Here is a 25,073-nt window from a genome sequence, read left to right as displayed (position 1 = left end):
TATTGGTACACAATAGCATAACTTTATTTCAAAATAATATTTGATTGTACATGTAATACATGGAACATGGTATTACAACAACAATGGAAGCAAACAAATATCATGACATCTATTACATATAATTATGAAATGTTTTACTGATTAAATTAAGATGTTTAATCTGCGAATCAGGCAGTTGTCATGATGTGCCACTTCACATCAAGTTTTGAAATTTATGGACTTCAGAACTCTTCATAGAATGGGTAGTGTATGGCAGCTTTGGTCCTGAAAACAAATATTGCATTTTACATGTTATTCACAACTCCAATTAGCCAATTATTAGTGACCTACTGAGGTTGTGTGAGCATTTCCCTTGAACTGTAGAGCACTATGCAGTCCTTAACATGGTTAATGACCAATTTAAAACAAAAATGTTAGTGCAAGCAGCCTTCAACAAAATCAAAGCAATTTAAATATTTAGTCATAAAACTCAGTTCACAGGTCTTGTAGAGGTAGGATGGCTTGCACGCCTCAACAGTACATACAACCACACCATAGGCACAACAACAACAACAGAGCAATAAATGAGAAGAGGCCTGACTAACTTGTGGGTACCTGAAGAGGGACAGCAGCTTCCCAGTACAAACTGATGACATTAATGAATATGTGTTGGGATTGCCAATTGCTTAAAGCAATGCAAAATTACACTTATTTCCCTAAAGCATGCAGCTCTAATGTATGGATTAATAATGATGAAATACCCCTGACGTATAAAAGTACTCTATTCAGATTTCCGGGCAGGGACTACTAAAGAGGATATTATTCCAGGGAAAGGGATGGGGTTGAAACTAGTGTTTTACAGATCAGTGTGTGGGCTATTAAGATTCTGTACTGGATAGGCAGGTTGGAAAACCTAAAAAGAAACAGATACAGCCAGATGTAGTGGGAAAATAGTTTAAGTGCAGTAGCAGGAAGAAAATGATTTATGGTCAGTTGAGTATGGAGTTCAAGTACAACATCAAATAAAGTTAATGCAAATCAAATAATTAAGTAAGAAACCAGGAATGTAGCTAAGCTAAAATACAGTGAACACAGTACCGCACCCAAGACAAACACAAAACTAACACCAATCACAAAGTTTATGTGTCAACTAGATCAGAGTTGATATAGAGCTTGAGAGAATGTACAATGAAACAGAATAACAGGCTGTATAAGCGGACACTTTTTCCATGTTAAGTGACAGTATATTTTCTCTCCGAACTGCGAAACTTATCACTCCTTTGAATGGTTATGGTTTTATACACGGGCATACAGTTTCCCAGCACTTTAGAAATAGTAACTCAGGGAAAAAAGACACATTTTGCAAATATCTTTGATGTGCACCAACATGTATGCTGCATATTTTCGTATTACGAAATTATACATTGGAATTCCACCAAACACCACGTTACTTTCTGAATCATTGAAATCGAGATTGTGATGCGCTTTTGTAAGCCAGTCATAGCTCATGTCACGTGATCTCGCCAGCCGATATTCAGAGCATAGGACACATGATGTAGACAGCCAACAGCAACATCACTGTTAAGTAGCATGAACACACAAAAAGGGAAAGTTAATAATTTAAAGTAATATACAGGGCTATTACAAATGATTGAAGCGATTTCATAAATTCACTGTAGCTCCATTCATTGACATATGGTCACACGACACACTACAGATACGTAGAAAAACTCATAAAGTTTTGTTTGGCTGAAGCCGCACTTCAGGTTTCTGCCGCCAGAGCGCTCGAGAGCGCAGTGAGACAAAATGGCGACAGGAGCCAAGAAAGCGTATGTCGTGCTTGAAATGCACTCACATCAGTCAGTCGTAACAGTGCAACGACACTTCAGGACGAAGTTCAACAAAGATCCACCAACTGCTAACTCCATTCGGTGATGGTATGCGCAGTTTAAAGCTTCTGGATGCCTCTGTAAGGGGAAATCAACGGGTCGGCCTGCAGTGAGCGAAGAAACGGTTGAACGCGTGCGGGCAAGTTTCACACGTAGCCCGCAAAAGTCGACGAATAAAGCAAGCAGGGAGCTAAACGTACCACAGCCGATGGTTTGGAAAATCTTACAGAAAAGGCTAAAGCAGAAGCCTTACCGTTTACAATTGCTACAAGCCGACACCCGATGACAAAGTCAAACGCTTTGAATTTTCGGCACGGTTGCAACAGCTCATGGAAGAGGATGCGTTCAGTGCGAAACTTGTTTTCAGGGATGAAGCAACATTTTTTCTTAATGTGCGAATCTGGGCGGTAGAGAATCCTCACGCATTCATGCAGCAAATTCGCAATTCACCAAAAGTTAACGTGTTTTGTGCAATCTCATGGTTTAAAGTTTACGGCCCCTTTTTCTTCTGCGAAAAAAATGTTACAGGACACGTGTATCTGGACATGCTGGAAAATTGGCTCATGCCACAAATGGAGACCGACAGCGCTGACTTCATCTTTCAACAGGATGGTGCTCTACCGCACTTCCATCATGATGTTCAGCATTTCTTAAACAGGAGATTGGAAAACCGATGGATCGGTCGTGGTGGAGATCATGATCAGCAATTCATGCCATGGCCTCCACGCTCTCCCGACTTAACCCCGTGCAATTTCTTTCTGTGGGGTTATGTGGAAGATTCAGTGTTTGAACCTCCTCTACCAAGAAACGTGCCAGAACTGCGAGCTCGCATCAACGATGCTTTCGAACTCACTGATGGGGACATGCTGCGCCGAGTGTGGGAGGAACTTTATTATCGGGTTGATGTCTGCCGAATCACTAAAGGGGCACATATCGAACATTTGTGAATGCCTAAAAAAACTATCATTTGTAATAACCCTGTACATAGTATTGCTACAAGAAAAGCAAAGCTTTCACATATAATATTGCTGTGTAAGGTTAATAACTGCAAGAGCAGTTGCCAGAGAGCACAGATAACAGATGACAGGCGCAGCTACCATAACGTAGGAAGCCCGTATGTACGTACGTGTAAAACATTGAAAGATCACACATTATGTGTGATCAGAGGATACTCCAAGAGCATCAGAATTTTGTGAACCATACTAAAATGTGCACATTTAAAGTGCATATTTGAAGTGCACATTCGTATGTCCAGATTCCCAATGAAGTAGACCTCGACCTGATATTAAGCTTTTCAGTGTGGTTTTCGGGATGTAAATTTTCTTGGAGCACCAGTACTGTATTATTTCATGTTTGGTTCTTTATTATGGCATAATGTCATACGGGCTAGAAGATGAAAACGTGCACTTGAAATGCAGCGAACAGTTGAAACTAGCCAGTACTGTGGAATTAAACATTTCGTTTCGAATACATTGACTGCCTCTTCAGAAAAGGTTAATAAAAGTCAAAACAGACAAAAATAACTTCATTGTTCTGTAAGGCAATTAATTCTTGACTGTCATAAAGATGGAAATAAAATAAAATCTGAAACTAATAACATATTTTAACCTTCCGTAATTGTGTCAATGTATTTCAATTCACTTGATAGCTCCCAGCCACAGATATCCTTTTTGTTTTCATTTGACTTGAGAGTGAACGAAAGGGAAACAGCAAAATCAGTAAATGTAAACACAGGTCACGTGGAGACTACCCACTGTAACTCAGACTGCTCTGTGCATCAGCCACGGATCTACAATATTTGCTAACCGAGTCAATACTGAAAAGTCCGAAACTGAACGTATGTGTTTGAGGAAATGTAAGACATGTTACTTTGTCTTAAGTGTGCCAAAGTGCAGTGCCACACCTCTTCATACAGCATTCATCTATCGTATGTCACAGTTTTTCGCTCTGTGGAATTGAAACGTCTGTATTTTGTAATGGATGCCATCAAACTATATTCAGGAGAGCGGAAATTGAAATGTTCTGTGGTGCCTCTCCTGCTCCCAGTCAGCAGGTATGACAGCCTGCCCCTCTTAAAAAAAAAATCTCACAATTAATAGCGAATGGGATTATTTGTAATCAGGAGAACAAGAACTCTTCAGAAAATTTGCACTCTTTATTGCCTATTAGCTAATAACTTGCTGTTTTGTATGACATAAAATTAAATACAGCACACATAAAACCAATAGAGACAAGCCAGAAAGTACACATTTCTTCAATCCTTAGCTCCTAACATTTGTTTCTCTCTAATCTTGCTACAGCTTCCTACATGGTGTGCTTTCCTTTCTGTGAAACAATCTATTACCTCATTACAGTTTGTCAAACATTTTGCTACATGAAAAATCGAAATGTCGTTATCTAATACTGAAAAAATCTGTTAATACAAATAATACCCAAGACTGGTGTGGTTTGTTGATCTGATTATGTCTATTTTGTCACTGTCTGCTAGATAAAACAAAATAGGCCTTTCTTAATATTGCAGCAATTTTGCAACACACCAAATAAACGAGACTGTTCTGGCACAAATGGTCATTTTTATGACACAACAGAATATAATTCACGAAATAGCAATATCAAATACCTATTAGGCCTATACAAGCAGAAAGCTTTATGTCAGGAAATAGTTCCACATTTCAGTCATTCGCACCTGTTTCTCAACCATGGGATCGATAGTAGTATTATGAAATTTTTATATAAATTTGGAATCATCTTATTATTCCATAATTTGTGTGATTTCCCCATTTCTTCTCCTTCCTCATTCTAACAAACAATCTTATCATCACCAATTCTGTAGCTCTTCCTGCCATTGTCAAAATTTGTTCACCAATTAACTTCACTAACCCTGCCGGAATCACAGGTTTAGCTATCCCACGATTATCTCTAGTTAGGTGTTGTTACATGTTTGTACAACACGTTTTCCGCGTTACTTCCAGAATAGAACATAAGTGACTGGTAGCTGGAAACTGTACAATAGGTTCTTACTAATGTAGCAATCTGGCCAAAAACTTTCTGTCAAAATTTCATTACACCGAGAAGACAATACGTAATCTTTCTCACCTATTGGTCATTTATTTCCATTCTGGTAGTCTGAATCCTACGATTTTGCTAGTAATTAGAACAATGCTGATCATTTGCCAACCCAATCAACCACATAATCAGACAGTGATTGGCATTCATCCGTTCAGCTTTACTCTGCTCAGCTCATATATCCCAGTCCCCTTCTGCCTAGACATCACGTACACTATGCATGCATTCAAAAATCAACTTATGATTCATTCAGGTATCAACTTAAAATGTGTTAAAAAATGTTGAAAAACCAACATGGAGGCGCTTGAAAATCATATAAATAATAGGTTTGTGAAACAAGATTTTTTCCCTCAAGAATATGAATTTGGCGCCTCCTTTTCCCAGTAGCATCTAGCTGCTTGCTGTAACTGCTTGCACAGCCAACAGCCACATTCTTGTAGCTACAAGCGGGAGAATCTACTACTCAAATGCAAGTCAGCTGTGCATGCGCATGAGTGCGCTCGTAACTGCTAAAACGAATCTAATGTAAACAGTTGTGACTTCACGCTCAGCAGAGGCAATTTGTTGTTATGAAGCATTGCACAGACTTCCTAAAGCCTTTGACACATTTTGCTGTTGTCAGACGCTTGCATGATCACTGTGTGTCGTTGTTGTAAATGGCGCATTTCCTTTGCAATTTAAGTTATTTTCATTTTTTCTCTTGTTTATGTTTTATTGTTTAAGTATCATTCTGCAGTAGTATCCTTTGTTAGGTTAATACCCTTCGTTAGAGTTTTGGTTCTTACCAGTCAAAATTACAAAAATTTAGCATAACACTAAAAACAATGAAAAATTCCCAGAATTCTAAAAAATTCCTGGGTTTTTCCCAGTTTTCTCATGGATGAAAAATTCCCGGGTTTTTCCCACATCTCCCAGTTGTCCCAGGTCATATACACCCTGAATAAATGATTCAGGTAGTTCAGTGAGGCAAAAGTTAATTTGGTGGGGACAGGAATCTGAAAGTAAGAAAAAAAAAGAGAAGATATATTAGAAAATGGACTGAGGGAGAGGAATGAAAATGGAGGTTACCTGGTAGATATTATTAAGAGCACCATTTAATCATTGCTAAAGCTTTGTTTCAGAATCAAGACGAAATTGTTAGGTGGAAGAAACTTGTGAACAAAGTTAAACCAGAAGAAATAAAAATTTCTGCAGTTTGCTGACCATGCTGGAATAAATGGTGTTCTGAGAAGAGATAAGAAGACAAATAGACAAATGAAGAGTACAAGAAAAGAAAGTACTTTGTCCACTTTTTTCAAAAATGAGTTATGTATCCCATCAGATGTAGGACCTATGTTGTTTAATATTGTTAATTGACCTTGGTTTGGAAACCTCTATGTACAGCAACATGCACGCTGTATATTTTTCACATTACAATACACTGCATATTTTCATATAGCAAAAGTATATTTGAATTCCACCAAACACCAAGTACGTTAGTTTCTGAAGCGTTTAAATCAAAATTGTGATGTGCTTTTGCAAGCCTATTGTAGCTCATGTCACATGAACTTGCCAGCTGATGATGATAGTAGATATTCAGAGAACAGAACTCATGATTTAGTCAGCAATAGCAACACCACTGTAAAGTAGCATGGACATACAAATAGCAACAAGTTAATGGTTTAAATTAATATACATAGTATAGCTCTAAGAAAAGCTAAGCTTTCACATGCAACACTAGTCTTATTTTGTGCGTGATCCATTTTAAGATACATCTGACAAATGTGCCAGTAAAATGGAGATGTGAACAACTGGTCTTCTGAGCTCCAAATGCTTGTAAGCAGCTGGCCCTCAAAGTGTTAAACTTTAAATGACAATCAAACGCTCTACAATTTAAAAAATTGAAAGCACATTAGCACACATAACGTAATTCAACTTGCGTAAAATGAAATTTACTTTGAAAAGAATGCTCTTCAAACCACCATTTGCAATATTTTCCCATGAGCTGTTAGAATTTGTTTCAGCAGTTGCACGTGCAGCCATAACGACGTAGGAAGACCCATATGTTTGTATGTATATAGCATAAAAAGATCTTACATTACATCATAAACGAAACAGGGCACCAGAGGATGCTTCACAAGCATCTGAATTTCATAAATCTTACTAAAATGTATAATTTGGATTAAGGTGCACATTCATGTCCAGATTCACGAATAAGTAGGCCCCAACCAGATATTAAGCTTTTCTGTGTGGTTTCTGGGATATAAATATTCCTGTAGTTCAAAATGGTTCAAATGGCTCTGAGAACTATGGGACTTAATATCTATGGTCATCAGTCCCCTAGAACTTAGAACTACTTAAACCTAACTAACCTAAGGACATCACACAACACTGCCGGGAATCGAACCCGGGTGTGGGAAGCGAGAACGCTACCGCACGACTATTCCTGTAGTACCAGTAGTGCATTATGTCATGTTTTTTTCTTTATTGTGGCATAATGCCATCTGTGGCAGAAGATAAAAATGTGCTCTTGAAATTCACTGAACAGTTAACACTAGTCAATAATGTTTAAAATAAACAGACTGCCAAAAATCTGGAAATAAAATACAATCAGAAAACTGAAACTACAAACATATTTTAGTCTTCTATAATTATGTGAATGTATTTCAATTCACTTGATAGCCCCCAACCACACAAATCTGTTTTGTTTTCATTTGATGTAATACCTTTAAACGAAGAAGAAACAGCAAAATCACAATACGTAAACACAGGTCACATGGAGACTACCCCACACGAATCTGGCAGCTTGGGTGCACCATAAATATTTTCCAGCAGGATATGGCTACTTGTTGCTACTGCTGATACAGCTAACAGCTGCACTGTAATTAGCCAGGAGCAGGAGAAGGTAATGCTCATACGCAACTCAACTGCTTATGTGTATCAGCCAGCCCCCTGGCAACTGCTGAAACGAACCTAAAGTAAACTGTTGTGACAGCATGTTCATCAGAAGCCATTTTTTCTTATGAACTGTTGCATATTCTCCGTACTACAGCCTTTTACACATTTTGCTGTTGGCAGACACTTGAGTGTGCACTCTGTTTTGTTGTAAATGGTGCATTTCCTTTGCTAAGTAAGTTTTATTTTGCTTTTTTCCCTTGTTTATGTCTTATTGCTGCAGTATTATTCTGCAGTAGCGGGCTAAAGTAAAATTCTTTGTTATCAGTTCTTGGCTGTCAAATCTATAAAAATTTAACTGAAAACCAAAACAATGAAAAATTCCTGAATTCTAAAAAAATTCCTGGGGTTTTACCTTGTTCTGGCTTACCTCTCTGCAATCACATCAATGATATATCACAGCTTAATTCATAGGCAAAAGCCCACAAGCCAGCACTTCTTGAACCATACAATTCAATAAACATACACACACAGAATGAGAAAGCCAACGTTCTCTTCCAGTAACATATAGAAAAGCATATAATAAGGAGTCACTCTTACCCAGAAGTACTCTAGGATGCTTCTCACACTGCTCACACATTCAAAAAGAATTATTTACCAAGTGTACTCTTACTCAGAAGTACTCTAGGATGCTTCTCACATGTTCAAAAAGAATTGTTTACAAAGTGTACTTTAAAATAGCTTGAAAAACGAATTCACTTTAAAAGTATTCCATTAATAACTTCACTCACACAGGAGGCCACATACACTTACCCCTACTTTCACTTTACATTTTATTCCAATGAACTTAAAATCATTATCAAATGAAAATGGGACATAAGGGAAAAGTAAGTAAACTGTATTATTTAAAAAGTAATTACCACACTGTGAGACAGGACAGTCAGTGCCTTTATGGAAAAATGTTTTTGTTTCTCTACAAAACCATGATTGCTCCATCACACACCTCTTCGCCCAAAGCAAATCAACAGCCACCAATGTCTTTCTTAAGGCGTGTGAATTGCGTGGGGATAAATCAGGACTCTATGGAGGATGTGTAAGGGCCTTCCAGCGAAATTTCTGCAGCTTACTTTAAACAACCTTGGCAACATGTGGGCAGTCTCACAGGAAGTCCTGAAGTAAGACATTCATAGTCATTTATTTGCTTCAGATGAAGCAATCGTGGTTCCATAATTGTAGAAAAATATTTTCTCTCTTGTATCACAGTGGCACAAATATACTAACTGTTATGGTGATTACTTTTGAAATAATGAACAGTTTACTTACTTTTCCCATGTGACTATATTTCATTAATCTGTCCCTTGGACAGAACAATGAAAAGATCAAGTTTAGGCAAAAATCTGTAACTTACTCATTAAATGCGCAAACCCTGTAGTTCTTATTGAAAGTGTCAATGTAAGCTAGGTCTTCAGCATTCAGCTCAAAATCAAAAACATTCAAGTTCTCCTTAATTCTTTCCTTGTGGACAGATTTTGGTATTGGAACTGTGCCAATTTGAATCTGAAACAAAATATAAAGGCATATTACAAACAAATCTTGAAAACCATAATGTTTTTATGTTTAATGATTAACAGAAAGCATCTCAGCTGTATTAACACGTTTATTTGCTTAGTTTTGTTCTTATATCATCATCAAGTTGCTAACATGTGTAAGTTGTCATCTTCAAGATACTAATCAAAGTAAAATATTGTGTAATAGTAGATGAGGTAGCTTTCAGTCCCTTTAGTGTCAGCTGTGCTGCTCAGTATGATTATTTGCTGCAGATTAATCGATTTACATATAGTAAAGTGCCTTTTAACAAATTGTTTTGGATTCGTATTTTGTTTTTAATTGCTTTTCCTTAAACAGCACTTTACATCACACCAGAAGTGTGACCTACCTGTAATTTAGAACTTTTTTTATTAGCTATAAGGATTCATTAATCACAAGCTATCATGTGCTGGAAATTAAAAGTGAAGCTTGGCATTAACACTTTGGCAACTAAGACCAATGGCAACTCAGGTCACAACACTGCACTAAGCAGTGCACTTAAATACATTTCTATCCGCAATGTTTCACAATGCATAAGCCATCAATCACTCAACTACTTTGTTTTCACAATGAGAACAATTTATGGATGATATGGAAGTCACCAATCGCTCTAAATCTAAACCCATTTCACATGAGAACAACATATGGACGTCTTGCAACCTATCTCTCGAGGTGCTACGTTCTCTACTTAATTTCTTTAGAGGTAATTGTAGATGCTGTAGAAGATGTTCCTGTGGCACATTGTTGTTCGACAACAGCTGGAAAAAATTATAAGTCTGTCAATTATACCTACTTTCAAATGCCACAAACAAGTGTATAATATATAATCTGATCAAAAGTATGACACCCCTATGTCTTGTGGAATTCACCACAATGTGTCATAAATTGCAGACCAATCACTATAAAAGGATGTGGATGGTATTGTGTTCTAAGTATATGCAGCCGATTTTCATTCTTCCAATCTCCTTGCCGTGAGTAATGCTATCCAGCGGTAACTGCTATATTCCAGATAATGAGACTGCCATACTTCTAAGGTAAAAAAAAAATTTAGAAGGCAGTAACAGCACTCAACAACATAGATGCGTCTGTCATCATACTCAAGTAGACTCAACACTCACTCACTCTATCTCTCTCTCTCTCTCTCTCTCTTTCCAATGTAGTTGCTCTTTGGCCGGTCAAGTGGTGTGGCTTAATATGGAGCTGAAGAATGGAGAAACATGAACACTCCCAGATTTGTACCAGACCAACAATTTTTCCATGTGTATTAAATGTGAAGATTATTTTCACCAGGTACCAAATACGCACATGAAGAGATCACAGGAAGTTAAATTATCAATCTTTAATCACTTCCCAATGTCAATGTGGCTTCACGTAAACACAATTATTTTTGCTTAGCACCACATCCAGGAAATTTTGCTTAGCACCACATCCAGGAAACTACCATGTAAGCACATATTTTAATATCTGTTGCAATGGAAACACTAAACAACAACAACACAAACAACAAAATTTGTTATTCCAATACGTACCCATAATTTTTCTAGTTTACATTTCCCTGTGCCCTCTACGGTCACATACAAGGTCTGTTCAAAAAATTCTGAAACATTTGTAATTTCATGGCATTGGTGAGTTGGAGTGAAATGTAGTTTGCACCCCTGCACACACCTGTATTTAATGAGTAACTATTGGAAGTTTCATTGTTGTATGTCTGTTAGTTATTGTTCAGTGCTGTGTTGCCTAGAACGTGCTTCAAAGACTGAAGCTTTTCGAGATGACAGAGTTGGAAGAGCAAAGCATCTGCATTAAATTTTCCATGAAATTCAAGGAAACCTTTACACAGACAAACTGAATGATGCAGAAAGCCTACAGCGTGAGTTTGTAAGTCATACTCTTCGATACAAATGGTTCACACGATTTGAAAATGGCTGGACAAAAGCTACAAGATAATCCTCATCCAGGGCATCCTCCAACACTTGTCAGGAACGTCAACGAAACTGTGTGTTCCAATCAAAGACTGACTGTCCGAGAGATTGCAGAACAATGTAACATTTCAGATGGACTTTTTTATTTCTAAAGTTGAAAACCCCATCGAAAGGACACAGATTCGGATCTGTTATTACTCCCTCATCACTGATAATATGATAAGTCCGGGCTGTGTAGCCTGTCTGGTTGGCTAATGAAATTGGAATTATGGTGAGGGGAGTTGGTTGTTTTAATGCAGCTGGTAAGGTTAACTAGGATCCATGTTCTTCAGCAGGAAGGCTGGCTTGAATCAGTATAGATGTAAATTGTCATCAGACCATGAGGTGTTTCAATGACAAAGTGTTTTTAGAGTAGGAACCTACCACAAATGATGCATCACTTATAAGAAACATACATAGGTTATGAGTCCACGATGGATGAAGATAGACATAGCATGCTAACATTTGCTGGTTTAAGCAACACTGTGTGCTATTTCTAGTTGGAAATTGAAGCTGGAATGCGGTGTAGCATCAAGAAATAAGCTGCAAGTTTACTAGTAATGCTCTAAGTCATTTCTGCACCAGCAGTGTTACATTCTGGATTAACATCAGCACGGAAACCCATTAAAACTGTTAGTAAATAGTCAACAACTCAGTCACCCAAAACTCAGGCTCTTTATGTTATCCTGACATTGTCATGGAAATTCTCTCCACCACGAAGGTATCAAATATTTGTGGTGGAATGACAGAAATTCCAGATGGTGTAGCTGCCTGGATGATGATTTTCCTGGGCGCTGTTTAATGGCCAGTGTGGTCTTGTGATCTGTGACTAGTGTGAACTATGCCTTCCAGAAAGTAACAGAAGTGTTTTTGAGTGCTGAACATGCTGCCAAACAGCTTATAATCACAGGTACTAAAGCTACAGCATATGTCAGTGAGACACCTGAAGAAAATTCAAGTTGTCCATGTGTTCCTTCTCGCAGCTGGTGAAGAGAAGCAACTATAACATAGCCCAAAGCAACAAACATCAAATTAAGAGAAGATCTGTCACGATATAAACCTGCTAGGTTGCATTAGCTAGTTCTTTTAACATCTTGAAAATCTGTCTGCTTTGTTGGTCCATGTAACAGGGCAACTATCCATCCTCTTAGTAATCTTGCAGAAGTTAAACAATGCTCATTGGATTTCTTCAGTATCTGGTGACATATATACGTGGAAATTCATCAGACCTACAAAACAAGAGTAGTTCTGCCACTGCTTTACCATGAACAAGGTCCTCGATGATTTTCACTTATTCTTCTAATGGTGAAAAACATCATTACTAAAAAACATCTTTTCTCTCTCCCAAAAATTTGTGTCCCCACATTAATGTCAAGATGATGTTTAACTCAGCTCTTCAAGAAGCTGTTGCAGATGCATTATATGAACCTTATCTGATGCTGAAGAAATGAGAGTACATCTAAATCTGAAAACATGAGAGGTAAATAATTCAAAACGCTATGAATAAATTGCAAGACTCCACTGCAACAGCTGTTTTAGGCAAACCTACTGGTGCAAGAGAAATGTCAGGTGATAAGCTCTAATAGTCAGTTTTCAAGAAAGTCGTCCTGTTTGCGAGTTCCAAGTCGAGACCTTGTAAATGAGTTATTGGATAGCGGTCTGGCATTGTGGTAGCATTTAAAACTCTGTATCTCCACAGGGACACTAAGTTACATCTTTCTTTGGAATGAGATGGAGTGCACTAGAGCAGCACATTTTAAAGGATGACATACTGGAACGTTGATCATCTACCGAAATTCATGTTTTGCTTGAGCAAATTTTTCTGACAACTTCTTGCTCGCAAGTGCGCTGGAGGATCCCACTTTTGTGATTTTTGTGTTACACATTAACTTCAGGAAAATTTTAATTAGGTTTCTTCTTCAGAATGTTAGCATATCTCTAGAGCATGCAAGATTTGTGCTGTGAATTAATCAAAGATAGTTAACTGTCATTATGTACATCTGCAGAGCATATATTTTTCATTGTAGATTTTCAGTCAAGTAATTTTGACTAGATATCAAGAAACAAATCTTAGTTGCTCAAGAAACCGGCACCAGTAACTGGCTGATGAACATCTCTAAGAAGAATGGACCATGTAAATCCCTGAAGTTCAGTAGTCATTCGCCATACATGTGTATTACGGGGCTGTTTGCAGCATAGAATTGCCATTTCTGAATATCTTTTTGGATCTAATACTGCTACTGGCAATATGGAGATGCCTGCTCCAGAACTGACCAAAGCTGATACCGTGTGCTGTGCCCATTTATTAATAGGCGGCAAGATGATTCGGCCTCCCCACTAATGCCACGCCAAGTGTACCAGTTTTCCATCCGAGCATCAGCACACTGTTGAAAAATAAATTAACATGGTGCACATTTCTTTAAGTTCTGTTAGAATTTATCATAATAGCGCACGCACGCACACACACACACACACACACACACTCTGCGGTGATTTCAATCTGCTTTCTAGCATGTCTCAGTTCATAGTGTCTGATTCTGAGACATTAGCTCCAACAGCTGTCTTTCCAGATAGGAAAGTCTGTCATCTTGAGATGGAGATTAAACAGCACGATTTGTGAACTGACTGGGCATTTAATGTGTACAATTTTGTCAGTCATAGAAGCCACTGCATCGAAACTTATGTCTTGACTAACCACTACTATAGAATGTGCATTGGGTGGTAGTCAATGAAGAAATACAGCTCTTAAAATCATTACTTACTTTCATCCTGGCAAAAGCGCACATACCTCGGAGCAAATAGATGGCTGCTGATCTTTTAGTTCTACTTCGGTTAGTAATTTTTTTAACTCTGCATAAGTGAGTCATCAAATTTCATGGTAAGAAGAGTTTTAAAGCTTTATATTGGAAGCTGATAATGGTTTGGACATGAAATCTGCAATGAGCTCAGCAACTCAGCTATTGACAGATTTCGAAACATAATGATACTGTCACTTAACACCAATATTTCCGGTAATAAACTGGGACTCAACTTGCAAAAACCCATATCTTCTAATTTTTTGCCAAAATGGCGGAATTTTCACTGCTACATGTGAAATTTCCACACCGGTATCATTCAATGGAGAATTTCCCATGAATAAACTTATTTTAACTGCACCAATAAAATTGGAATCATGACTGGAGCAATTCAAAGCTGCAATGGAACTAAAAGCAAAGTATCAATTATCCCAATGTGTGTGTATAATTTTTACAGACTGCATTTCTTGTGTGTGTTATAGCCACATCAATGATGGCAATTCTTTGAGTGTGTAATTGATTAGTGTGTTTCTATGTTGAGTTAATTAATGTGACAACTAAATGCTGAGTGTGCCTTGTTGCTTTAGTCAATAACATGCTTGAAGTACCTTGAGGTTAGTGGTGAACGGAGCTTTACCCTGTGTGGAGACACTGGTTTTGTTCATTAAGCTCTTTAGGGGTAGGAAAAAGGGTAATGTACAATATTAAATATAGCGCATTGTGCAACAACTAGAACCTGACTGCATAACCAAAGTATTAGCTTTGAAATACTCCAATTAGACTGCCACACAATGAACTCTGGTAACAATTTAAGGATGTCAAAGAAACTTCAAGACAAAGATATGTTCTGAAAAGTAAGTAAAGAGGGGATTCATGTCACACTGGGTGAATCAGTTGTACTTAAAAACAGTCACTTACAGCTTCTGACTAGTATTTTTTTAAGCTGATGAATGGTGTATGTGCATAATCTACAGGAAAATGCAAGCCAGAAATGTCTTTAGTTACATAATGAATGTGAATTTCAGATACGAAGTATTTATTAAGAAGTATATTAAATATGGAGAGAATGTTGGCAACAACAAATCAGAAAAAAATTATTCAATGTACCCTGCACAAAAATTCTACAATTGCTGCACATTATAAAGAGGGAAGAATCATTTAACAAGTGGTAACAGCACGCATTACACCCTACAAAGTGTTTGGAGAGTAAACACACTGATCCTCTACTAGTCTGATTAAACCTATTTGTTATCTGAAGTCTGTCACGTGGCACTAGTGGTATCACTTTGATCAGTAGCTCCTCAGCTAGAGCTTTAACAAGAATGGGCGGCAGTTATGGAAAGAATGATTTTTCTCACTGCAGCTAGAAACCGTTAATACACTGCTTGCAATGCACAATATCCGGTTGTGCACACAAATTGTACTACAACTGTAATGAACACACACTTTGGTGGGACACATTGGTTCAATGTTAATTATTCTGTAAAACACACACACACACACACACACACACACAAACTTCCTTTAAAAGAAAGGTTCGGCTCCCAAGAAATGCATTTATTTGCCATCATTGCTTACTGCTCATCTTATTTTATGGATCCAGATCACAACAAAATTGCTAACAAAATAAAAGATTCAGCACAACAACTTCACTAAACATGTTGAATTAGTTGTGAAATATTAACTGATTAATAAATGACAATGAAAGATAAATACTGCTAAGCCAGCTCAAAATTACCAGGCAGTAAAATGAATGATTAAGCCACTAACACTAATACAGTAGCATCAAATATTTCTGTACATACCAAGTATCTCAAAAGAACTTGAGCAATTGACTTTCCATATTTGTCAGCAAGCTCCTTCATCTTTGGATTCTGCATGAGTGGGACCTCACCCTCTGGCATTTTCATGGAGGGGTTTGCAAGTGGACTGTAAGCTGTAATAACAATGTCTCTTTCCTTGCAAAACTGAATTAATTTCTTCTGGTTGAGGTAAGCATGACATTCAATCTGAAATAAACGAAGTTCCTTTTTTGAAAATGCAGCAAATAAATTAAACTGAAAATTCAGTCATCCACATCAATAGTGAAATAGTAACATCCTTGGCTAACTTGATAGGAATCAATGATAATCTTAAAAGCATATTTTTAACCTTGCTCCACACATTATCCCAGAATCATTTAAAGAAACTTCTGCAACCAAGAAAACATCTGGAATCCTACATATCCTCCCCTATCATCTCTTCACTGCTGATTTATTATTTAAAAAATAATAATCACTGCAACAGCAAATAACTCCATTAAAAATTGCAATCATCATTCTTTTCCAACACAGATCCGTAAAATATGTGCTATGCTCCACACAATGAACACAATGCCTCTTATCCTGAAGAGAAACATTACATTACTGCTGAATATTTATGGAAAAAATGGGAATATTTATGGAAAAAAATGTTAGCTTTACACAAAGAAATTATAGCATGCAAAGTATTTCAGTTTCCTGGAAATCTTCTGCCTGTGTTCAAGAACACTAATGATACTGTGCATGTGCACTCTAAAAGAGCAGGTTACCTGCATACCAGTGCCATTCACCACATTCCACTTATCCCTAAATGACATCTTTGATCATGAATAAAATTAATATGGTAGACATTCACTGTAGCACAATGTCTTACAAAACCAAGACACCAGACGTAAAGTTCGTTCTACACTTGTGATAACAGTAATGGAGAAAATCATCAGCCAAAGGGACATGATTACCATCCTTTACTTGTTTCCAGTTGTTGCCAACATTAGTAAAACTGTGAAGCATAATAACAGTAGCCATCGAACATTTTCTGGGTAGTGTGTTGCGTTTTTGTATTTTAACCTAAACCAGTTTTAAACTATTAAATTAGCGAGACAGCTGTGCCTGGTCTGTCATCTTGTTTCACCTACTTCACTACTGACACCATTTTTTCTTTCCTGTGAGCACATATATACGTAATGGGGCCAATAGTCAGAAGGGCGAATCGATTATGCTTCCCTTCACATTGTTCTCCTCTCCACAACATTCTATGTGGGTGAGGTGATTTCTTCACTTAGTATGCACAGGGTAACAAAGTTATAAGTGGTGCACTCAAGAAAAACAAGCAAACACATCAATGGTACACAAGTCTTGTTTTTATCTATTTTTTCCAGCACCTCCATTACATTTCTTGACACTGGCACAGCATCTCCACCTTCTCACCAGTGATTCTTGTGGTTTCTAGCATTACATGTTGAAAGAAAGTGCAGGTAGTAATAACGATAGGTACTGTCCACAGCAGTAAATTAGGGATACAGTCGTTTATAATTTATTGCAATGTTACAGTCAGATTTAAACTAGTTGGCACTGGACGCTTAACCCTATGCTACTGTGGACCATCTCTCAGACTACGACAATTGTTTGCCTTTTGGTATTTCACACACCACTGCAAAGTAAACTGGACTCTTCTGTATACCTTCCTACTGGAAACAAATTACATACACAAACAAGGACCGTTGCACTGTTGCTGCTCTGTTTCTTATTTATGGGCCTTGACAGGTCTCGTGAATGTGCCATAGTGTTCGCATGTCTTGCTTTCATTGAATGTTAATTGAATGTTACTGTTTCTCCATGGGGATACAGCCAGGCCTTCTATGGAATGTCTTTACATGAAAGAGATGTGGATGTTGAAGAACATCTCAGTCAATTCTCAGAATGACAACTTTGACAACAGCAATAGTGACCCTAATTTCAAGACAATTTGTGATCGCGACACTAATTCAGCAGAGAACAAACTGATGAAGTGATATCTGATGACGACAGAGAAACTTACTTCTTCGGCAAGAAGAGACTTTTAAGGTAAGTCTTTCCGCTCCCGGGATTGGAATGACTCCTTACCCTCTCCCTTAAAACCCACATCCTTTCGCCTTTCCCTCTCCATCCCTCTTTCCTGATGAAGCAACCTTGGGTTGCAAAAGCTTGAAATTTGTGTGTGTGTTTGTGTGTTTTTTATTGTGTCTACCTACCAGCACTTTCTCGGTTGGTAAGTTACAGCATCTATTGTTTTTTCTATATAACTCAAGATTTATAAAAATTTAAAAGCGGTATCACCTGTCCACATTCAAATCCATGACCTTCTGCATATTAGGACTTACCTTACCCACTACCCTACATCATCACATACTGCTACAGATTTATATTCATTTCTCTACAGATCCAGTCACAATGATGATTTGCTGCCTTCAGAAAGTTTGGCCTCATGCAATATCATAGGCCGATTTCTGTGATGATAACTGAATGACACTGAATTGTGTCTTATGCTAAACAATCTAGTAGTGTTCAGCTAGTGCTATGTATGGAAAGTGCGTCAACATTAACACTGTAGGAGAGAGAGAGAGAGAGAGAGAGAGAGAGAGAGAGAGAGAGAGAGAGAGAGAGAGAGAGAGAGAGAGAGTTATGCCTGATGAAATAAGAGAGCCAGGTCCAGGATTTAGTATCCAAAGACATCAAGAAAGAAAACTAAACAAGGAACTGAAAGTGAACTGACCATTTTGTTGTGACAGTTCAGCAACAGCGAACTGGTCGCGTGTGACACTGAGAGCTATGATTGGAGGTAATCAGCTCCAAAATGTGAAGCACATACTTTTAATCAAACTGTAGTTTAAATCAGTCTATAGGAATGGGGTAAAATAATTCAAGACTATTTACTAATGACACAGCTGTGTATTAGGTAACAGAGAGCTTATTCTGGCAAGTGAATTTGGCACAATTGCATTGTGCATCTACCACAACCAATCTCTTAACACAATTCTGTATGTGTGTCTATGGCAATGCCTTAAAGTTGCCACAGCTCTGGAGGATGACTACAGTTTTCTCCTGCAGCTATCTGTGTTCACAGCTGAAAGCTGACAAGACTGCCAGCTGTCAGGGAACTTCTTCCATTGACACTTCTACAGTATTATTCAGAACTAGCAGGATTAACATAAATTGTACAAACTGGGATCACACATCACAGCAGAGCAATTCCGGCATCTAAATTCTGGGATCCACCCAAATTGAAATGATAAACAAGGCGTGTACGTCTGATGATAAAACATAAAAGAATGCAACAGAAGGCAGTGTACATCTACATTATACTCTTCAAACCAATGTGAAGTGCATGGAAATAGGTAGTTCCCATTGAGTCACATATTAGGATTTCATTGTGCACCAGTGTGGCAAAACAGATGGCATGTTGTATTTTCATCCCTACAGGAGCAACAATAGCAGTCAGTGGTTTATTCCTCGATTCTGATTTAATACTGGTTCTTGAAACCTTGAAGGGAAGCTTATACAACACAGTTCGTGTCTGTTGTCAAGTGTCTGGTAAGCAATCATGTTGCCCTTCTATGCCTATATTTAACATCCCATGTTCAATCCATCTGGTATGGGTTCTCCCACTTTTAACAATATTCTAAGATGGGCCACACAGCAATTTCAATTTATAAGAATGTCATTTAAAGATTCATTGTACTGTCCTACTATCGTACCAATGAAATGATGTCTGCCACATGCTTTCCCTAAGACTGAACCTAGGTCATCATCCCATTTCTAAACAATGTACCTACAAAATGTCTAATACATTGTTAGCATCAGCAATATACATTATTTGCAAAAATAGGAGACTGCTATATGCTTACAGTACGAGTACAGACAGCAAATTATTCCATACCTATTTTGAACAGTATCAAAATATCCTGAACAAGATAATTCATGAAGTCAAGAAAATTATCTTAAGTAATAAATCAAAACCCATGTGGAAAATAATGAAATTTGACAAGACAGGCAACACACTCAAAAACACGCATTTATGGGCGTATCTCTGAGCCTAAACATGAATGTGGAATATTCCATAATTATTTCATAAACATTTATGACAAACTCATAGGGATCTACGCACTCACTCATTATCCAGATCTGGAGGTATTCCGAATAATTTTCTTGATAGTCACACATGTGCAATCTACAGTACTATTTGGCTGTAACCACGCATTCCTTTAGGTTGATGGGCGAACATTCCTTTGGTTTTGATGGTTAATCCAATTACCTTCAAAAATAAATTTTCCCTCGTGTATGACAATCGGATACAATAAACTGCTCTTTATTGCATGGATGCTTCCCCAAATTTTTAAAGCTGCGAAAGTTGTTCCTGGGTTTCTTACTGGGTTGATGTCAATAACAACAACTGAATCAGGTAAACTGATAAGTCACTGAAAGTAGTATGAGCGATGTCATAGCTTTCTTGGAGGTATGTGCATGCTGAATCTCAACCAGTTTGGTTTGAAGATAGGGAAATCGATAAATGGATTATCTTAATTCATTTTTGAATGAAATCTATTGTACACCGAGTGCATACTTTTAACACGTGTGTTCCTTGATCCCACAAACTCCTTAGAACATGTCAACCATGCATTACTTTCAGAGAAACTACTGTTTTCTGGAATAAGGAGGAAAATGCAGAGGCTTCAAGACCTACAGAAATTTTAATCACATTGAAAGTGGTATGAAGTACACAGTCCAAGGCAGAAGCAGCAAGACAAAGCATTCCTCAAGGTTCCACATTTAGCCTTTTCTCATTCGAACATTAACCAATAATTTTCCTCTAAGCATTCATGAAAGCCTATCAGTGATGTTCAAAACAACGTCACCTATGAAACATATACAATTACTAGCAAGACGTGGCAAGTATAATACAGTGGTATACAGGGAAAATGAAGACTTATAAAGCAAATGTTAAACTCAACACAAAGATTTGGGGAGGGGGGTGGGGTTGTTTGGGGAAGGAGACCAGACAGCGTGGTCATCGGTCTCATCGGATTTATGGAAGGATGGGGAAGGAAGTCGGCCGTGCCCTTTCAAAGGAACCATCCCGGCATTTGCCTGGAGCGATTTAGGGAAATCACGGAAAACCTAAATCAGGATGGCCGGACGCGCGGGATTGAACCGTCGTCCTCCCGAATGCGAGTCCAGTCTTACCACTGCGCCACCTCGCTCGGTGAGGGGGGGGGGGGGGGTGGTTAACAGCTGTATGTTGGTAGAAAAGCCTGGGATTGGAATACTCTCAAGGTCATTTTGAAAAAGCATCACCAATTTAAATTATCTGGTCCTCAAATGCAAAATGTTCCAATGTATAGAAATTAGGACCACTGTAAATTCAATAGGCTCTTTCACCAATAAAGTTTAATTGTATATCAATACATTTGATGCCCTTGTGAATCTTAAGTCATAACCAATTTGGTGACAGCTACATTTTAGAACAAAAAATTAAATTTACTTAAGAGTACTGAATGAAAACTACCCAAATGTTACCTGATTGGTGACTGGCTTGATCTTTGCAACCTCTAGTAATCTGGCTAGCTGTTTGCTGTTGAAATTGGATACACCAATACTCTTTGTAAGGCCAAGGCGAACACACTCCTCCATTTGTTTCCAAGTATCCAGATAGTCAATATCTGTTGTAATAATTGAACCGTCTTCTCCTTTGGGGAAGTAGTCATCTCCCTCCTGTAAATAGACAGTATACCTTAAATCTACACAAAAAGAGTGAACGAGTAGTGCAGAAAAGGTATCCTGTACTGTTTAAAACTAAACAAAAACAGTGTTGCCACAACATTAAATTTTATTGTAGGCCTGCCAACACACTGTACCAAACTCTCACCTTGAAAGCGAAAGGCCAGTGCACGAGATACAGATCAAGATAATCCAGTTTAAGATCTGCAAGAGTCTTCTTACAAGCAGGCACTACCAACTCTGGCCGATGCTTTGTGTTCCATAGCTGCAACAAAGTTCCTATTAACATTGGTAGCAGTGTACGACAGTTTTATAAAGCCCGACTTATAATTATAGTACGATACCTTGCTTGTGACAAAGAGTTCTTCACGTTTGACTGTGCCATCATCCAGCTTTGCTTTCAAGGCAGCACCAACTTCTGGTTCGTTTTGATACACAGCAGCCCCATCAATGTGACGGTAACCAATTTCGATCGCGTACTTCAGCGCCTCTCCGACCTCGCCAGGGGCAGACTGCAACAAGCAAGCTTATAAGCAACGCAAACAAACTAGTATATCGGAGTACGCTTCACGTATAGGTATGCTACAGAACACAAATGGAGGTTTAAAAGTTGGAAATTATTTTATGGAAAATGTACCTCGCAATTAACTTCAGCAGTCAGGGCACAAATCAACTAGTTCCCTCGAATTTTTTCCGAGTAAATGAAATGTTTCACAACTCTCTAAGATCAAAATTAAAAATTACTTATTTTCCAAACTGGCGCGGTTCCTACACCTAACAATCAAAACACGTATATATCTGATTTGGTCATTCAATACCACAAGAAAGGGCTTTCTACATCTATCATAGAAAACTCTCTTCAATCTATTACAAGAAAGGAGTTGAACAAACATTTCTTAACCGTTTTGAATCCGATTGTTGCGAGACTGCACCTACCCCAATCGCAAGACTTCGAAAATAATTTCATTGCCAGGATCGAATACATTTCACCAAACGAAGTTTCAATGTTATTTTCATGGATGAGCACGTTCAAGTCGTTTCCGCAACAATACGATTTAGATACGCTGCATTCATTGTTTCTAATGTCAACTAAGTAATTAATTACGCAATCCACGTAACGCTTACCCCGGCCTTACAACAACGTACCTCTCCTGTCGTATATCAGATTAACAGTGCAATATAATTTAAACGCATAAAATCAACTTGAAACTAATGACGATTAAAACAATCGGTACGTGTTTCCACATTTACAATCAAGAGACCTAACACAGTGCAACTATCTGTGGTGTAAATATTCCATTTCGTATTCTTAAACTGCTCTTGTTTCCTCTGGAACTCTTCAGACGCTTCCTTAAATCATAATATTCGAAATAGCCGGTTTATAGATACGTGACAATTATTTCACTCACTCCAACGCCATTCGCATATTGACAAAAACTCTAGCAGTAATAATTACCTGCCAAGTGCCAATCCCGATGACGGGCATAACTTTGCCGTTGTTTAACTTCACTGTTGGAGCCATCGCTATATAACCTTAGTGCTTCTCACACTTCTCAACAGCAGTAAGACTCTACTGGAACTGAGCCGGCCGGCGCGCAGACCTTGGATAATAATTGTCTCGCAGCGAAAGTGGCGCCGCGCCAACTCCCGTGGAGAACGTAGGAAACAAAATTGGCGGGAAGTAACTCCTATTGGTCGCTCGAAATTCTGTCGTCGTAACAACGTAGAGCGCCAGCCATGAAAATTTTCAGTATATACAAATGATTTTATCTTTAACAGAACACTCTTGTATTGGATAACATCAAACAGTCACATAACAGCATAGCAGAACAAATATTCAAATGCATAAATTGTGACAGAAATTAAAAGCGTTACTTCATTTACAGTTCCCTTGAAAACCTGAAAAAGTTTATTTCAGAGATGTAACTTCGTTATGTTTTTATTAGCTACGATTTCAACGAATTTATGCTGTAGAGGAAATAGCTAATCCTTATCACCTACTTTTTATTCATTCAAGGCAGCTAGAGAAATACTGATTATTTAATTCCTGTCTAGCTTCCTGCTTCGAGTAAAGAAATTGAGATACGCCACCTATTTTCAGTGTTGCAGCTTTGCATATAATAAAACGCAGTGGTGCACCGTGTACAAGCTAAAGAAACTGATTAATTGCTTCTGGATGAGACCTTTATCGAGATCAAACAGAAAAAAGTGATTCTTCTGAACCAGTATCTTTACACAGGTACACGCGGGAAATGAATAACTTTTATTTGATATGCAAAAGCGCGGAATTCAATACGTAATATGTTTACATCATAGTAAAGTACACTTTAGCATAACTTCCAATCAACTGCAGTTCTGAGAAATAACAGCATTTGGAAACCATTCGTCCGAAAATTTGAAAATTGTGTTATACGGTTTATTTAAGAACTATGATAGCAACGAACCCACACATTTTTGGCGGTGTCATAATTTACAGAACACTGAAGTTTTCACTAATCGTTGTCAGGATTTCACGTAGTACTAGTGCGTGGTCCTAGCTGGAATGTTGTCTGCGGCCAGTCAGGTCACAACCCCAGTCAAGCAGGCGAACCCTCACGCAAGCAATACTGGAAAATATCCTCTGACAAACATAGCTTTTGTAATATTCCTTAGCTATTTCGACATTTTAGTGTTCATGTTACTTTAGTTACGACAGTTAGTTGCGAAATATGGAAACTGCTAAATATAAAAATACAAAAGCTTTTGCTACAATTTTGTTTGGGAGGGAGTCAAGACACCCCAGACACTTCTTAATGTCAGCTTCCCACAACCCATTAGGTTGTCGTCTTCGCCTTTCCTTATCTCTTGAAATCATCTAACGAATTGCCTTGATCCATTGAGGATCCGATCGCTCGCCTTGCTACATACTCCACTTACTTCCGTTTAATTTTTATTTTAGTTATAACCACGCTTTCAATTCGAATACCAATCCAAGTTCACTCTTCTGTCTATTTCTTGTGTTGTCCACCCAGTTGTCTTCAGGTGCTCTACACGTAAAAAAAATCTCATCTGGTTTATGGTTTTACGATTTCATGATTTCGTTGACAATTTGTACTGTTTCCATTATGTTACCTGAACACTATCTCAGCTTTTTATTACTGATATCCAGTTTCGATATTTTATTAAGTTCTACCATTAGTTATTGAAGAATGTCTGCGCTAAGAGATAAACACCAGTGTCATCAGAGATGTGAAAGTGGTTCTGACATACTCCACCTTTGCTTTAAGGATCTACTGATAGCCTTGTAATTTTGTCAGCGACACCAAAGGACTGGAAACATCATTTGAACGTAATGGTCTATGTCTCGGAGCAGCAGTTCTAATACGAACA

General features: G+C 38.0%; 1 protein-coding gene across 1 annotated transcript; it reads right to left on the bottom strand.

The window, feature by feature from the left end:
* On the bottom strand, positions 1-23,313 carry LOC126100143 (aldo-keto reductase family 1 member B1-like). The gene is made up of 7 exons (XM_049910684.1): positions 23,161-23,313; positions 22,049-22,216; positions 21,853-21,969; positions 21,504-21,698; positions 15,957-16,160; positions 9,217-9,365; positions 1-264 (listed from the first exon to the last, which is right to left on the bottom strand). Exons 1-7 carry the CDS (start codon positions 23,224-23,226, stop codon positions 222-224), a joined length of 942 nt encoding a protein of 313 aa, XP_049766641.1. The 5' UTR covers positions 23,227-23,313; the 3' UTR covers positions 1-221.
* Positions 23,314-25,073: the final 1,760 nt, after the last annotated feature.

The sequence above is a fragment of the Schistocerca cancellata genome, chromosome 9 (genome assembly GCF_023864275.1).
Source record: "Schistocerca cancellata isolate TAMUIC-IGC-003103 chromosome 9, iqSchCanc2.1, whole genome shotgun sequence".
NCBI lineage: Eukaryota > Metazoa > Arthropoda > Insecta > Orthoptera > Acrididae > Schistocerca > Schistocerca cancellata.
This window is presented reverse-complemented; position numbering and strand designations above follow the sequence as displayed.